Source organism: Rattus norvegicus, chromosome 3 (genome assembly GCF_021556685.1).
Source record: "Rattus norvegicus strain SHRSP/BbbUtx chromosome 3, alternate assembly SHRSP_T2T, whole genome shotgun sequence".
Taxonomy (NCBI): domain Eukaryota; kingdom Metazoa; phylum Chordata; class Mammalia; order Rodentia; family Muridae; genus Rattus; species Rattus norvegicus.
Window position 1 is genome coordinate 98,537,780 of NC_141536.1, and position 17,537 is coordinate 98,555,316.

Here is a 17,537-nt window from a genome sequence, read left to right on the forward strand (position 1 = left end):
CCACCATGTGGTTGCTGAGATTTGAACTCAAGGCCTCTGGAAGAGCAGTCAGTGCTCTTAACCGCTGAGCCATCTCTCCAGCCCAACCAACCTGTTTTTTAACCCTGCCCTCCACCCTCACCGATGAGAATAGAATCTAGGGCCTTGGATATGTCAAATATCTCAAAGATTGAATACAGCCTTTTCGTTTTTCTTTTTTAAAGATTTACTTATTATATGTAAGTACACTGTAGCAGTCAGAACAGGGCATCAGATCCTGTTACAGATGGTTGTGAGCCATCGTGTGGTTGCTGGGACTTGAACTCAGGACCTCTGGAAGAACAGTCAGTACTCTTAACCACTGAGCCATCTCTCCAGCCCTGAATACAGTCTTAATGTTTGAACAGGTTTTCTTTTATTCCCAGGCTATTAAAGTACACTGTAGCTGTCTTCAGACACACCAGAAGAGGGCATCAGATCTCATTTCAAATGGTTGTGAGCCACCATGTGGTTGCTGGGATTTCAATCAGGACCTCTGGAAACTTAACCACTGAGACGTGTCTCCAGCCCCAATTTTATTTCTTCTTCTTCTTCTTCTTCTTCTTCTTCTTCTTCTTCTTCTTCTTCTTCTTCTTCTTCTTCTTCTTCTTCTTCTTCTTCTCCTTCTCCTTCTCCTTCTCCTTCTCCTTCTCTCCTTCTCTCCTTCTCTCCTTCCCTCCTTCCCTCCTTCCCTCCTTTTCCTCCTTTTCCTCCTTTTTCCTCCTCTTTTTCCTCCTTTTCCTCCTTTTTCCTCCTTTTTCCTCCTTTTTCCTCCTTTTTCCTCCTTTTTCCTCCTTTTTCCTCCTTTTTCCTCCTTTTTCCTCCTTTCCTCCTTTTTCCTCCTTTTTCCTCCTTTTTCCTCCTTTTTCCTCCTTTTTCCTCCTTTCCTCCTTTCCTCCTTTCCTCCTTTCCTCCTTTCCTCCTCCTCCTCCTCTTCCTCCTCCTCCTTCTTCTATAAATCTTTTATACGTTTTTAAGCCCGGAGGGGTCAGATCGCCTAGACCTGGAGTTGCAGTCAGTTAAGAGTCGCATGTGAGAACTGGGAACCAAAATAGGGTTTCCTTCAAAGCAGTAAATGCTTTTAACCACTGAGGGTCACTCTAGTCTCCTGATCCATTATCAGGTATGCCGATTTAACAGTTTGCACCTAGGAGGAACTAAGTACTCAGGAAAGGCTCCAGGGAGCTCCTGCATTTTGATCAAACTTTCAGAAAGTTTACAAAACGTGATTGAACTGAAAGTTATTAAACACCTTGACGAATTAAACGCTAAACATTCTAGGGTTGGTAAAGTAGGTCAAGCCCTGGGAATGGTGCGGTGCAGATACCCCAATGTCCTCTCCATGTCTGTATAGTTCTCTTTAATGGAAATTTAAGCCTAGTTTGCAATTTCAGAAGGATAGGAACAAGAAGGGGGAAAGTAGCCCACGATGAAGATGAAAATACAGGCGTTTTAGAGAAGACAACTGAAATTTTACAGAGGTCACATCTAAGGTAAATAAATACAGTAATGGGAGGTTTGGGTGCCATAATGTTAAATTTTTCAGGGAAATTTTTATTAGAGATGATCCTTGCGGTTCCGGAGTGAATGTACATTGACTGCCTCTAAGCAGCATGCTGAGTACAAGCAGCACAGGTTATCAAGAGAAAAAGCAGTTTGCCACACGCGTTCAGGCCGTGGAACGGACTACAGTTCCCGTCGTGCTCTACGTGAGAGTCGCCGGTTCGCGCAGCCGCGCTGTCCTCTGTCTCGGCGCTGCATACTCCGGGCGGGGCTGCTGTTGCCCGCCCGCGGGACGGCGCCGCCCTCTAGCTGGCCAGACTACTCCGGACGGTTAACCTCGAATGAGGAACGAGCGGGGCGGGAAGGGGAGGGCTGCGGCGGCGCGGGCAGAGCCCGCCGCGCCCGTGGCGGGGGGCGGCGAGGTCACGTAACGGCCTCGGGCGTCTGCCGGGGAGGGGGCCTTCTGTGCTCTGCGGCTCCGAAACGGTTAGCGGCTAGTAAACAACAGCTGCGCGCGCACCCGCATCAGCTGGCGCGGGCTCCCGCACCTGCGACCTCCTCCTCCTTAGCCCGGACCAGCCTGCCGGGCCGTCTTCTCGGCCGAGACCCAAGAAAAGCCGGCGAGAGGCTACCCGCCCCGGCCCCGGGAGGAACGCGCGTCCTGTCACACTCAGGGCAAGCACGGCGAGCGGTCGTGGGTTCGAGGGACTCGAGACGACCTGCCACGACCCTGCTGTGGGAGCTGCCCTGATCCGCTAGCCGCCGCCAACAGCTCCTTTGCCAGGACGAGACCTCTGGGAGGCAGGAATCCACTCTGCCTCGGCATCCTCTCGTTGCTCTCCTCTTTCTCCATCCTGTAGTGTGGGGGTATTTTCCCGTTATGCATGCGCATCTCTCCCACCAGACCCAAGTGGATTATCGACCTCAAAAACATCGGGTGGCTCAACACACACCTCCTCCCAACCAGACCTGTGGGGTATTCACCTGATACACAACAGGTGGCTGGTGCACACCTTTGCGCAATCTGATCCACGCTATACACGCCTGATAAGGGTGGGCCTGCATGCTCTGTCCTCAGCTAGAACCGTGGGACACTCGGCAGATAAAGGACTAACTACCTCATCCGGACCCTGGGGGTTGAGCAGAGGGAGGCGTCACCAGCTGCTGTGAGATCATGGCACGGAGCCCTCAGCCCTGGACCAGGGGAGATAGCTAGGATTCTGAAGGAACCAAGTTACACAGGATTAGCATCGTTTTGTTCTCATTTTGTTTCTCAAAAATTATTTTTTTCAGTTACTGGTGGGGCACTTTATAAAACAGTTGACTTGAATTCTAAGTAGAAGGATTCTTAATTGGGCCTTTGTGGGATATAAATCAAGGTAATTGAGGTTTTTTTTTTTCTTTCTATTTTTGCAATCAAAGGTAGCTAGTGTAGGAGGAAGAGTTTTTGTAAGCTTTTCCTTTTTTCTTTGTCAAAAAGGAAAGGAAAAAAAAATGCATCCTCCAGAAACCACCACCAAGATGTCTTCAGTTCGGTTCATGGTGACACCAACAAAGATTGATGACATTCCAGGTTTATCAGACACCAGTCCGGACCTCAGCTCTCGATCTAGTTCTCGAGTAAGATTTAGCTCCCGAGAAAGTGTGCCAGAAACAAGCCGTAGTGAGCCTATGAGTGAACTGTCTGGGGCCACCACTTCTCTGGCAACTGTTGCCCTAGATCCTTCCAGTGACCGGACTTCTAACCCCCAGGATGTTACCGAGGGTAAGTAGAAACTCAGAGAACAGGATGTTTCAACGCCTGGGGTGTCCATGCTGGATAACTATTCTGTTTTATAATTATCACCTGGAATTAAGGCCCGCATTCCTGTGATGCTTAGGAGTGTGGGAATAATAGCGACAGTTAGTAGGCCACTGCAGTAGTCTTTTGGCGTGGGAAGGTAGCTGGCAAGAGGTCAAGGAAATGTATATTTTGATTTCCTCATTTTTGCCTTATAACCAAAATGACTATTTTTAGTTAAAGATAAATAACAAAATTAAATCGCTTACATCACAAAAAAATCCTAAACTAAAATTTTAATGGGTTGGCTGTGTGCTCTCTAGAGAGCTCTGGGCTTTGACTCTTAAGTCAGCATTTAAGCCAGGTTGTTACTTCTTGTGTCTTAGTGGTTTCTTTTTGAAGACTTAGTTGGGTGTCATAAAATTATTTTTTGAAATATATGGTTTTATAGAGTATGTAAAGTAACTGAATTCACTCAAGGAGATGTTATTCTTTTGAACAAATGGAGCTTGCAAGAGGGCCTTCAAGTGCCTGATTCCCACATAATTTCCCTGCTGAACTTTAAATAACTATTTTGTATATTGTATATTGGGTTTTTGTAGTCAGGACTTATAGAAGCCATTTCTGTTCATATTGGACACTTTCCAGACTTGACCTTGAACTGACCAGACTGACTGAAGTTTTCATTTGATTTAGTGGGAAGAGGTGATACAAAGAGAAAAGTTACTTTTTCCAGACTCAAACGTTTGAGAACTGCACTTAGTTTTATGCCACATTTGGACCAGCAAAATCTTTGTGGGGTTTTTTGTTTGTTTGATTGATTGATTTTGTTTTGTTTTTAAGTTTTTCCCTTAAGAATCTTAAAGACTTTTGAAAATTCTATTCTACACAAGTTTGAAAACACGGTCTTAACCACTGACTTGTTAAAGCAAGGCTGATTTACCATTTCCGGTCTCAGGAAATATTGTTCCTCCTGACCTTAAGTGTTCCGGAAGCCAGAATAGTTTTAGTTCCTCAAATTTGTTTGTTTTCAATGTCTTGAGAAAGATAGACTTGGTAAAGCTCATAGTTCCAGAATTTACTAATCTTTAGCTGGTCGTGTTTCTCTTATGGCAGTAGCTATGTGTTAGTTCCTGGTCTAATGCTTTCCATTGCTCAATAAACCTTACACTGGGTTATATACACTGTGTCAAAGGTGAAATATGAAATAAAAGATCATAACTTCCTTTTCTACCATATCTATTTATTTATTTTTGTGACAGGATCTCAAATAGCCCAGGCTGACCTTGAATTTTCTGTGATCAAGGATGAGTTTGAACCTGCCTCTACCTCCCAAGTGTTGGGATTGAAGGTCTTCTCAACCACACCCAGTTTTATGTGATGCTGTGGATGGAACTCAAGGCCTCTTGCATGCTGGCCGGGCACTCTGTCAACCGAACTACATCCCTAGCCTGCACCAAATTACTTCCAAATTATAGTTTTAATCTTTAATTCATCACACTACATTTGAATTGTTAAAAACTACAATCTGCGTAAGTCCCTTCAAGGAGTACTGATACCTTTTTATTGAGTCCTGTATTCCAGTTGACATGATCAGGACTTACATCTTTATATGCCTACTTAGACTGTAACTTCAATATCTACATCACTTTGTGGTGCTTATTTACGTATTCTTTCCCAACCAGACTATAAAGTTCTTGAGGACGGGATAGTTTTAGCGCCTAGTAAAATGTGTGGTATCACATCTGTTTTGTGCTCAGTAGTGAGTCAAAGGACTTCCAGACATATCCAACAGTAATTCAACAAAATTTTAAAAGATATGGTGAAGGGCCAGAGGTGAAGGCACACTCCATTAATCCCAGCACTTGGGAGGCAGAGAGTAGTGGATCTCTGAGTTAGAGACCAGGCACACACGCGTGCACACGAACACACATTAAACACAGTGGAAGGGAGATGAAGCAGAGAAGGAGTGTATGTGTGCATGCGAGTATGATGAGAGAATTGCTTTAAATATTTCTGTCCTAGTGCCATTTTTAGAGACTGATTTATTTACATTAATATTAAAAAAGAAAACCTCTCCAGCTGATTCAGCTATGAAACTAGTGCTGTCCACAGCTCAAAGGGAAGAATGACTAGTGCTACATACATGGAAAGCACTTTGATATCATTTGAAAGGTGATCCAACATGCCTCAAGTGCTTAGGGCACATCTAGCTTTTTAAAAAAAAATTAGAGGATGTTATAGAACACTTTTTACATTTGGAATCACCACATTTCCTGTGGAAATTACCCGACCTAGTTGCTTTCCCAGTTCTGTGATATTGTATATGTAGGTCTCATCCAATCCCAAGTCCTTTTCGTAAGATGGTGGTTTTAAAATGCCGAGCATTTGTTTGTTTGCTTGTTTGTTTAGTCCTGTCTGTTTCCTTCAGGTTCCGTTGGTGTCTCAGGCAGGGGTCCTGCCACTCCTGGGCCCTCCCCCACGGGAGCCCAGAGGCCTTATACAGTTTCCTCTTTGGCCAGGGATGTGGGCAGGGGTGGGCAGTGTTGGTGGTCTCTTCCGCTCTGCAGCCTCAGGAGTGCCCACCTGTCCAGGCGGTGAGGTCTCTTTCCCACGGGGTCTGGGAGCAGAGAGCTGCTGCGGGCCGGGATCCGAGGGTGTGGGTGTTTGTTTAGTCCTACAAGGTCCCACTATATAGTTCTAGCTGGACTAGAACTTGTTATGAAGGCTGTATTGGACTTGAACTCACAGAATTGTCTGCCTCTGCCTCCTGAGTGCTAGTGTTAACAGAGTGTACCTCCATTCTCAGCCTCACCAAGCATTAAAAAAAATATTTTTTTCAAATAAACATCTTCTGTTTCCCCAAAGCCAAAACAAATGAACTTCGTTGCATACACCCTTTTCTTAGATATACTATTAATGATTATTGACTACCTCTCATATTTTACTTTGCTTATTAGTTTTGTAACATTATGTAAGGAAGAAAAAAGACATGTTGGTATCACATATCCAAAACATTTGTGTGTGTCTGTGTGTGTCTATGCAAGTGTCAGCCTGGTCGGGTGCGTGGAGGCTAGTATTGTCTTCCTCAGTCACTCTACACTTTGCTTTTTAAAACAGGGTCTCTCACTCAACCTGGAGTTTATCTGTTCGGGAGGCCAACTGGGTAGCCAGCAAGCCCAAGGATCAGCCTGTCTCTCCCTCCACAGTGTTGATATGATAGGCACACAGTGCTGCACCAACTTTTTACATGTGCACTGGGGAGTCCAAGCTCCACTCCTCATTGTCCATGTTTGGCAAGCACTTTAGGACTGCTCCATCTCCCGTCCTTTCCCAAAGGGTGTGGGTTAAGGCTATAATTGTTTTCCTCCTCCTCTTCATACTCCATATCAACATTAAAATTTATAGCATTCTGCCTTCTCCTTTGTTTATGAAACACCCTCTTAGGTACCTTGGTTCCTAAAGCTAGTAGAATTCTAAGATCAGGCCATAGAAGTGGGATGTGTGGACTATAATTGATGAATTGACAGAAGAAACAATTACACTTGGTACAGCTCATTTTAAAGCCTGATAATATACTACTCTTTATCACAAAAGCAATCAACCAAGTTCAGAATATGGGAAATTGTGTTTAATGAGTAGATTTTTCGAAACATGAATAGCACAGGGTAGAAGGAGAGTGATTTATAGAATAAAAAAAGCCCTGTCAATCAAATGCAGTGTGTAGGTTTGGTTTGGCTCCTATAGTGCCCAGAACAACTATAAAAAGACACTTGGGAGAAAATTGGAACTGGGTAGATAGTATACATCTGTAGTCCCAGTACTTGACAATAAGATAGAGGGGTCAGTTTACCTACAAACCGGCCTCCAACCTACACAGCATAGTGAGACACTGCCTCAAAAACAAGTGCAAGTCACAATAATTGAGAGAAATTGAAATACATGGTATTTAAAAACATTAAGGAATTATTAATTTTCTTAGAGCTGCATGTGATATTGTTATGAGAAGCCCTCAGGTAAAGATAACCTGTTGGAGTATTTACAAGTGAGATGAAATGTTCTGGGTTTCACACATGCACACATGCACATACTCATGAAAGAAAAAAAAAGAGCTGGAAAATAGAATTTATTAAGTACATGAGGAGCCATTTTATTATTTTTCTCAGCTTTTATTATAAGAAAAACTTTTGAAAGGATGAATTGTACACTCAAGAGTCAGAGACAAGATCACAAGTTCAAGACCTGTCTAGGCATCATTGGCCCTTTTCAGAACAAACAGCGCATGGGTTACACCTTATGAGAATTCGCTGCACACTCACAGGCCTTTGGCTTGACCCAGGGCTACTTTCTCCCACTCCCCCAAGAAAGGTTGAAATTTGAGGAGCTGGCTTTGTAGGCAGTATCTTCTGTTACAGAGGCAGTCCTGGAGCTCCCTGGATATGGATAAGTACCATATCCAGTGAGTAATTGCTACAGTGATCATGTCACCTTCTAATGTCCTATCATAGTGTTGTTCTCTTCCATCCCTCACTAAGTCTTTCCTCTCTGAGCCCACATGCTTTTCCTCTCATTGGCATGCTAATGGCTTTGGAGTCTCATGATCTTTTTCTTCAATTGAAAATAGATTCTTTTCTCATATGATATTTCCTGATCTCATATGATATTTACTAATGGAAAAGGGTAAAGAGAGGAGGATAGTCCTGGAGGTCTGGGGCCTTACAAAAGTCATGCTTTTTGCTTTAATAAGGGGAGTGCTATTTCAGGCAGCCTGTAATGACCTATCAGGACATTACAATGTTGCTATTTAAGGTAACTTGTAATGATCTGTCAGGACAATATTACCCTCTATGCTTTTGACTCATGAATGGTTTCCCTTTTGCTCCTGGTGACTAATAAACATTTCTGGACTACCAAGAACTTTGCACAGATTCTAACAAGGTGCTGCCTTTATGCCCTGAACCATAATGGCACATGGCTTCACAGGAGAAGAGCAAGCTGGCATTCAGTCTTCACTACCCTTGCTCTTGGCCTGATGCACTTATGCACAGTCTACACCTGACAGGCGTGTTAACTGAGAATAAACCAACTTACATGCACAGTAGTTTTTGGCATTAGTTTTTTTGTTGTTTTTTTTTTTTTTTTTTTTTTTCCAGAACTGAGGACTGAACCCAGGGCCTTAGGCTTGCTAGGCAAGCACTCTACCACTGAGCTAAATCCCCAACCCCTGGCATTGGTTTTTGAATAGTACATATCTCTTTACAGTAGATAGAAAAATTGAAATGTTCATTGTTGGAATTATAAAAGCATTTGTTAAATGTTAAGCAAAATATTATTTTAATTGAGTTTTATAAGTTTTACAGATGAGTAGGAAAGCAAAGTATTTCTATTAACACTCTGATTAGTGCTTTAAGTGTGTTGTGTAGAATCTTTGTTTTGGTTTGTATTTTTGTTTGTTTTTTGAAACAGGATTTTTCTGTGTAGATCTGACTGCCCTTTAAGTCACTCTGTAGACCAAGATAGTCTCAAACTCAGAGATTGGCCTGCCTCTGCCTCTTAAGTGCTGTTATTAATGGTGTGTGCCACCACCACCTGGCTAGAATCCTTAATTACATGTGAAAGCAAAACCACATAACATATAACACATGTAGGCACATACATGTGTTATTTTTCCTGAACAATAGTTCAATGATTGGTTAGTAAGTATTTTCTTACTTCTAAAGTATACCTTTGTCCTATGTTAACATTTCTTGTTTTCAGAACATTTTATTCCTGCTACCCTTGAGTGTCTGTATATGAGTGTGCGTATGTGTGACCACACGTGAACATGTATGAGTAGTTAAGAGTCTGTCCCCTTGCTAATTAGTTACATGGCCTACCATGTTCTGCCGCTGAGAAGTCTCCAGCCATATATTTAAATTTTGTTATATACAATAATGTACTGAAGGTTGGTCTGGGCAACTCTTATAGCTTCAGTTCGTCTCAAATTCATTAACATCCTACCTCTACTACCCAAGTGCATATTTTATTTTTGAAGTGGGATGCACAAGCATGTGTGTGTTTGTGTGTGTCCATGCATGTGCATCACAAACATGAGCATGCCTGTCTGTGTGGAGGCCAGAATCTTGGGTATCATGTCTGGAGCCACCCATCTTGCTTTTGAGGTAGGGTTTCTCAGTGATATTTGGTGCTTACTAATTAGGATAGGCTGTCTAGGTCCCCCTATTTACCAGTAGGTTCTTTACTCTCTCTCTGAGCTGTTATTCCAATTTTTTTTTTTTGTTCTTTTTTTCGGAGCTGGGGACCGAACCCAGGGCCTTGCGCTTCCTAGGTAAGCACTCTACCACTGAGCTAAATCCCCAGCCCCTGTTATTCCAATTTTTAAGCTCCTAAGTCAGTAGTGAAACTTAATTTACAAGATTTCATAATCAAGTCAGAATAAATAAATTAATCTCACAGACCGGTAAGATGATTCAGTGGGTAAAGACACCTGTCACCAAAACTCATGACCTGAGTTCAGTCTCAGGACCCACATGAATTGATGGAAGGAGAAAACTAATTCCTAAAAAGTTATTTATTATCTGTCTTCTAACCAGCATATGCACATGAATTAGCCCCCACACCAAATATGTAATAAATCTGAGAACTATGCAAAATGTAAAGTGTTGAAATTTTTCCATAGAGTAACGGACAAGATTGACGTTTTCAGAGGTGCAGGGTTTAGAGCTGGAGCGCGGGCTCAGCATAGTGCCCTTGCAGAAGACCTCAGTGGAGTGAGAGCCCAGCTCTCACAGCAGCCTGCATCTCCAGCTCCAGAGGGCACTGGGATTCATTCGCATGCAAACACAGTCCTGCCCACCTGTAAATACCCCAATTAAAAACATATTTTAAGATGTGTGGTTTTTAAAATTAAAAAGCTCAAAACTAGAAAAAAAGCAATATTAAGTCATTAAGTGGCGGGTATTTGGGGTTTTTGTTTTGTTTTTTATATTTAGTTTAGTTTTTCTTTTAGTATTTTATTTTTGTGGGTATAAGTATGTACCCTGAGGCACATGTAGAGGTTGAAGACAAGTTTGGGGAGGTGATTCTCTTCCAGCATGTAGGTCCTAGAGACTGAACCCGGAAAGTTAGGCTTTGAGACGATGCCCTTTGACCTTCGTTACCTCACTGACCTCTTATGTTTACTTTTCATTCCTAATTTTAGTTGTTTGTATATCAGATCTCTTCTTGGTCAGGAGCTAGCTGCATTCTCGCTCCTGGTTCCTCACCCAGTTAATCAGTGGCAGCTTTTGGTTTGCTGCTTATTGCTGCATTTGATAGTCCTTGGTATGTCTCTGGTGACCTTGAGAAGTCCATGTGCAGAAGCCAGTTGATAGCATATATGTTTGCTTTCTGAATCATTTCGTACATTGCAGACTTTTAGCTAAATGGCACTTGAGTGTCTTCCATCTTACCAGTTAGGTTTGCCTTCACTTTGATGAAAAGCTCTTCATTTTACATATTGCTGGTTAAAGAAAAAAGAAAACACTGTTAAGTAAAACCCTTTGTTTATGTGCATACACAAAAACGTTTTCACCTAAGGAGTGAATACAGTTGTCTGCACAGGAAGTTTCAACACAGATTAAACTTTTAAAAGATTATATATTCATTTATCTTATATATATGAGTGCACACTCACTGTCTTCAGACACACCAGAAGAGGCCTTTGGATTCCCTTACAGATGGTTATGAGCCACCATGTGCTGGTTGGGAATTCAGGATCTCTAGAAGAGCAGTCAGTGCTCTTAACCCCTGAGCCATCTCTCCTGCTCTAAACGGTTTTTTTCCTAAGATTTATTTATTTTATGTATGTGAGTGATCTGCATGTGTACCTGCATGCCAGAAGAGAAACTAAATATAGTTGGAATTTGTCTTGCTTTGAGAATATTTGCCTTTATTACCTTAAACATATAAATAATGCTTATTCTCACTATGAAAATATGAAAAATGGCTAGTTACATCCTAAGTCGCATACAAAAGACTTATGGTTGACTTTTTCCCCCTTAGGTTAGCAGTGTGTTCTATTCCATTTAAGGGACGAAGCACAGATAGGAGCTAGGATTCATGTTCTTCTGTATAGATAAGGTTAAATCAAAATTAGAAAAAGTTTTGATATTTTTCACCATGGGTTTTGGTTTGTTTTGTTTTGTCTTCCTATGCTAAGATAAACTTTTTCTTGTCTAAGAAAAGATCTGGTGCTGGAGAGATGGCTCAGCCGTTAAAGGCTTAGGCTCACAACCAAAAATATAAGAAAAGATCTGAGGCATCAGATAAGAAACTGGTCAAATTTATAGTAATCGCTGAAAAGGAGTGATTGAACCCAGAGGTACCATGTGATTCCAGTAGTAATAATTTTGTCTTACCTAAGTTGACCTGCCAGAATGTTTATTAAATTTTAATTATATAGTAATATAGCATATGCATGCAAGAAATACCCTGACATTCAGAGGAAAACTACAAACAGAAGGGACTACAGTTACACGTTCTCTGGATTGCTAGAGTCCATGATGTTTCTTAAAGGAGATTCAGCCTAACACTGCATACTTCGTTGTTACATACACAAACGATGTGCTCATGTCCAGTGCAGTGTAGAGCTGCTGAGTCACTGCACACTTTACAGTAGTCTGTCAGTAAATTGCTGAATACTCTTATTTTGAGCCAAGTCGTGATGAACTTTTTCTTATCTTTATTTATTTATTTTATTCATTTTTTTGTTTTTTAAGATTTTGTGTGTGTGTGTGTGTGTGTGTGTGTGTGTGTGTGTGTGTGTGTGTGTAGCCTTGACTGTCCCAGAACCCGCTCTATAGACCAGGCAGAGTCCGGCCTGCCCCACCTCCTGAGGGCTAAAAGTAAAGGCATGCAACACCACTGCTTGGCTTCTTTATTCATTTTTTAATTTTGTTTTTTGTTTTGTTTTGTTTTGTTTTGAGGCAGTCTTGCTGCTCTTTAGCCCAGTTGGCCTTGAATGTGGATCCTCCCCCTTCAACCTCCTGAGTTCCTGGATACTAGGCATTCACCCATTCTCTTCATAAATGTACTTTTGGAGAGGAGCAGAAACAACAGTTGATTCATGAAATCATATTTTCTTTGAAGTAGAAATTAAATTAACAGCGAGGGTCCTGAACTGGGGAAGCTATTCAGTGGTAGACTACTAACACGGCACATGCAAGGCCCTGGGGTCAGCAGCTGGCAGCACAGAACAACTATTGCTCAGTTAATCGATTATTTTGTTAACAAGGACTTTTTTCCTTATGTTTTAAAACTATGTTTATAGTTTTGACAATATGTTGCATAGTGTTGTGTTTATATTCTCTAGACTTTTCATCAGTAAAAATTCATTTTAACCTGCCAATCATTTAATAATAGAAAAATGAACTGTGTAGATGGGATATTAAACCGCACGAGGAGCTGAGCTGTTGTTTGTATTCTTAGCTGCCAGTGCTGCTTCTTGGTTGGTGATTCTTAGAGCCCACTTACACCTAGGCTCGGTGACCTTATACCAAGGAGGCAGCAGTGTGGCAGTAAATATTTAAAAAGGCAGAACCTTTTATCCTGCACTAGTGCTGGCACCTGTAGGTCCACATGGCACTGTGGGATATCTTTATCTCAGTGGCTCCACGGTGCCCCCAAGTACTTTCAGACCCAGGTGGTCCATGAGCCGTTCCAACATGGCACCTTGCCCAACTGGTCCCTAGAGTCAGTTCTGGCACTGGAGGGCCATATGGACCTATCTATAATTTATCTCTGGTTAGTATCTCTCCCAGCGGCTCTCTACTAGCTTCAGACTCTCTGGTTCCAACTACCTGGTAGACTGGTCTGTCTTGACTCCCTGCTATGAACTCTGCCCACACTCCCCCTGGTAGTTAAAGAATAAACTCCCAACTACCCGGTGAAATCATAACTCAATAGACTGTAACTCAGCAATCAGATTTATATGTTAAATTCTCAATCCACAATACATCCACACAATAAACTCACAACCAATTCATAAGGATATAAACTGCCCACTCACATAAGATAAATTGACCTATAGAAATCCATCCCTTAAGAAATATGCATAACAACCTGTGTCTATGTAGAGATGCATGGCGAGGATTGTTTACATCTGCCTCGATGTTGCCTCTCCTTTTCCTTCTAAAACTTTGTTCCTGCCTCCCTTCCTTCTCATCCAATAGATAGGCCTTGTTATATCTTGTGCCTACCTTCTCCTGCGTAACGGCATCAACCTATACAACAGCCCTGTACAGGAAGTTACAACATGGACTAAACTTTTGTTTCTATGATTTATTTATTTCATGTATGTGCACCTGCATGCCAAAGAAGACATCAGATCATATTATATATAGATAGTTGTGAGCCACCATGTGGTTGCTGGGAATTGAACTCAGGACCTCTGGAAGAGCAGCTAGTGCTCTTAACTGCTCTTATGTTAAACTCTTAAGAGACAACTTTAAGAGCCAAGCACTTAACTTCCAGAGGCATTCAGTAATACCTCATTTAGTGTTTGGACACTGCTGCCAAAAATGGCTGAGGTTGCTCCGAAGTTAGCTAGCCGTCACATCCTATTACATCCCTCCAGTGAACACTCGGAGCTTTGGGCTTCTGAAGAAGTAACGGATCTGAGCAAATCGGTAGGATGTTATGCTCTCCTGGTTCTTTGTTTGCTTGTGGATTGTACTCATGGTTGGCTAGTTCATCGGCTAACATGACTACACACTTGTACAGGGCTGGGGACAGTGTCTTGTATTGTTTTATTCCCATTTCTGGTACCTCCTGGGCACTCTGATAGTATAGAGTAAATGCATGATTCTTTGAGAGTTTGAGGCCTCAAGCAGAGCACTCAGCCTTTTGTTCTCTACAACAGTATGAATCTACCAGGAAGGAATGTCTTTCATCCTTTATCTTTAAGGCTTTCAGCCCTAAAATTTATTTACCACTACAACCATTTCATCAAAATCTGTTTTCATAGTTTTAAATAGTATGTCATTGCTATCCTTGTTAACCTGGTATTCACAAAAATAATTCACCCTTTCTGTACTTGTATGCTACATGAGATAAAACATAGAATTTTAAGTCATTTAAATGGAAAATTTTTTAGATATTTAATTTTATGTGTATGAGTGTTTCGCCTGCACGTGTGTATGAGCACTACTTGCATACCTGGGGCCTTCAGAGATCAGAAGAGGCACTGGATCCCCTGGACTGGAGTTAAAGAAGGTGTGTGCCACCATATGGATGCTGGAGTTGAATTCAGTTCTGTAAGAGCAAGTGCTTTTAACCATTGAGCCATCTTCCCAGCTCATTAATTTGACATTTTAAACTATTATTCAATCTCTCAGTAGCAAATAGATAAAAAAGGTTTGCTGAATATGATAAATAGGGGAGGTGTAGGCATGTCTTTTACTAGAGAATGAGAGTATACTTAGCAGACTCCAGCAATAGCAGTAACTCTAAATTTGAAGTGCTCATTATCTTCTGTAAGATGTTTACAACATTCTGTAAACAGCCATTCAGAGTGTAGCGTTCAGACAGTGCTGGGTCATATTGCTTATCTGAGGAAGTAAGGTAAGAAATTGACATTTTAGAAGCTTGCATAGTAGCTTAATAGAGCAATCTTTCTCTCTCTCTCTTTTTTTTTTTTTTTTTTTGGAGCTGAGGACCGAACCCAGGGCCTTGCACTTGCTAGGCAAGCACTCTACCACTGAGCTAAATCCTCAACCTTAGTAGAGCAATCTTATATCTGCTGAATTTCATGATTTAAAAACTTGGAATTTATTTGGTATATCTTAAATTTCATTTTTTCATTAATTCACCTTGTTATTCACAAGATTATTAGCATGTAATGAACTGGATATTTAAAAAATTCTGCTTGGCCTGGTTGCACACTCCTCAGAGGGTGGAGGCAGGATGATCAGGGCTTTAAGGCCAGTCTTCATTCCATAGTGAGTTTGAGGCCAGGCCAGGCTGGACCAGGCTGGACTGTATGAGACCATGTCTCATTGAATAGAAGACTTCACCAGAAATAGTTTGCAAAACACTATTCTAAAACAGCAGTTAATCATCTTTCAGACTTGTGCCTGACCCTCCAAATGACACCACACTCAATGAGGGGATTGAGTAGTTTTCTCTACCATTGGTTGTAAGTAGGAATCTGGAATAAGTTTTTCTTTCATGTAACTGTTTTTACCTAGGAATCACTGCTCTAGGGCTGGGAAAACGACTCTGTGTATGAGAGTGCTTGGTGTATAAGCATGGGGATCTGAGTTCAAATCTCATCACCCACATAAAGGGTGTATGTGTCTGTAATCCCAGCATTGGGAGATGGCAACAGGTAGATCTGGGGCTCACTGGCCAGTCTGCTCTTCCAGATTCAGTGAACTTCAAGTTCAGTGAAAGACTTTATCTCAAGAGAATAAGGCAGAAAGACATAAAAGAGAGCACTTGATTTCATTTTCTGACTTACACATACACATATGAACATACCCACCACACACACACACACACACACACACACACACACACACACAGAGAGAGAGAGAGAGAGAGAGAGAGAGAGAGAGAGAGAGAGAGAATGAATTCTCTCGTGTAATACATGTTTCTTTACAAAGTAAGTTAACATTTGGGAGTTCTACACTTTATAAATTCTTCAATTCAGACATTTTAAAGAAATGATAGAGGGAGGGCCCATGCTTACCTGAGGAGTTATTGGTAGGTAACAGCTGCTGGAGAAATGAGTGAAGGGTCGTTTTTCTTCTGCGGTGTAACCACTGGTAGGTAGCCCGTGTCCCAACTAAATAACACATATCATGCTCCTGCAAGCAACACTAATTAACTTGAGTGGGTCACTTAAAAAATAAATAGAAGAGGGGTGGACTTACTGGAAAGAAAGAATTCAGTGGGAGTGAGAGGCACAAAAGAGTGTAAGGAAGAAATATTATCAAAATATGTTCTATACATTTATAAAAGTGTTGACCTAAATGAAAGTGTAATTTTTAATTTATTTGAGTGCTGACTAATGGTTGCCATGATTTAGTAAAAATATCTACTTAAAGTTGTGGTTGTGCAGGCCTTTAATCCCAGCACCAGAAAAGCAGCAGCAGATAGATCTTTGTGAGTCCAGGCTAGCTTAGTCTATATAGTGAGCTCCAGACTGGCTCGGACTACACAGTAAGACCCTGTTTCAGAAAACAGTTGGAAAGCCTAGCATGAGTATTGTAAAAACAGTCATCTGTTGGAACTGCTCCAGTACTTGTTGCTGCCTTTGCTATTTGTTAAAACGCTGTCTGAAGTAAATATTGTAGGTAGAACTATGGATTGGACTTGGTTTGAAGGTTCCACCTCCGGTTCTTATTTAGCTCTTATCAGCAGGGAAAGTACTTTGAATGCTGCCTAAAAACTTCAGGAGTTTAGGAGAGGCTCAGGTGGTTTGAATGTTTCAAGGCCAGGATTCATTGTTCTTCACTAAGGATTCCCAGTGAGCACAATACTTTCATAAACCCTTATCCCTGTGTGGTGTGTGGTCTTACGTGTGTAAGTTAATGAGAGAATTCTGTGAACAGGTGTATACATGTGAAAACTTCACAGCGTGAGTGATATCTAGTCTGCTGTATCTATGTTCTGTTTTTAAAATGTTTTTATTTTTATTGTGTATGTATTGCTATTTTGCCTGTATGTATGCCTGTGTGCTGTGTGTGTACTTGATGCCTGTGGAGGTCAGAAGAGGGCAGTGGATTCCCTTGGACTGGAGTCACAGATATGAGTTTCCTTGTTGGTGTTAGGAATCAAAACTCCAGGTTCTCTGGAAGAACAGCCAGTGCTCTGAACAGCTGAGCCATCTCTCCTGCTTCCGTGTCCAGTGTTTAAAGATAATATACCTGAGCTTTGATCAAATTTAATTTTATATTTGATTTAAAAGTGAGTTCTATTTAAATTTAAATATACTACAATATGTTTAATCTATCTATGGGATGTTCTCAAGAGTGCACAAAATGGCACTTGTCATAGTTCATGTCTTAAGATACATTGAGCAGTTAAATATCAGGGGTTTTGCTTTCTGCTCACTAATAGTTTTCTTATATATCATGTACCCAACTTTCAAATTCATGCTAGAAGAAACTTAAAACTATTTCAAGGTGGGCATGGTGCCTCTTATTTCTGTACTAAGGAGGCTGAGGCAGGAGGATCATAATGTCCAGACCAG

At 41.5% G+C, this 17,537-nt stretch overlaps 1 protein-coding gene and 1 long non-coding RNA gene across 5 annotated transcripts in view; one reads left to right on the forward strand and one right to left on the reverse strand.

Moving 5' to 3' along the window:
* Positions 1-1,361: 1,361 nt before the first annotated feature.
* Positions 1,362-2,597, reverse strand: LOC147995629 (uncharacterized). Its single transcript, XR_015684541.1, has 2 exons — positions 2,506-2,597; positions 1,362-2,375 (listed from the first exon to the last, which is right to left on the reverse strand). It is a non-coding gene; the product is annotated as an uncharacterized LOC147995629 (long non-coding RNA).
* Positions 1,837-17,537, forward strand: part of Slc12a6 (solute carrier family 12, member 6) — a 104,951-nt gene continuing 89,250 nt past the window's right edge. For 3 of the 4 annotated variants that reach the window (XR_015683429.1, XM_087654584.1, XM_087654585.1), the window contains exons 1-2: positions 1,837-2,900; positions 3,002-3,286. Coding sequence is in view for 3 of the 4 variants with exons in the window: in XM_087654584.1 (XP_087510710.1) it covers positions 3,016-3,286 (271 nt within the window). In the remaining variant the exon portion in view is untranslated. 4 annotated transcript variants of the gene reach the window in all.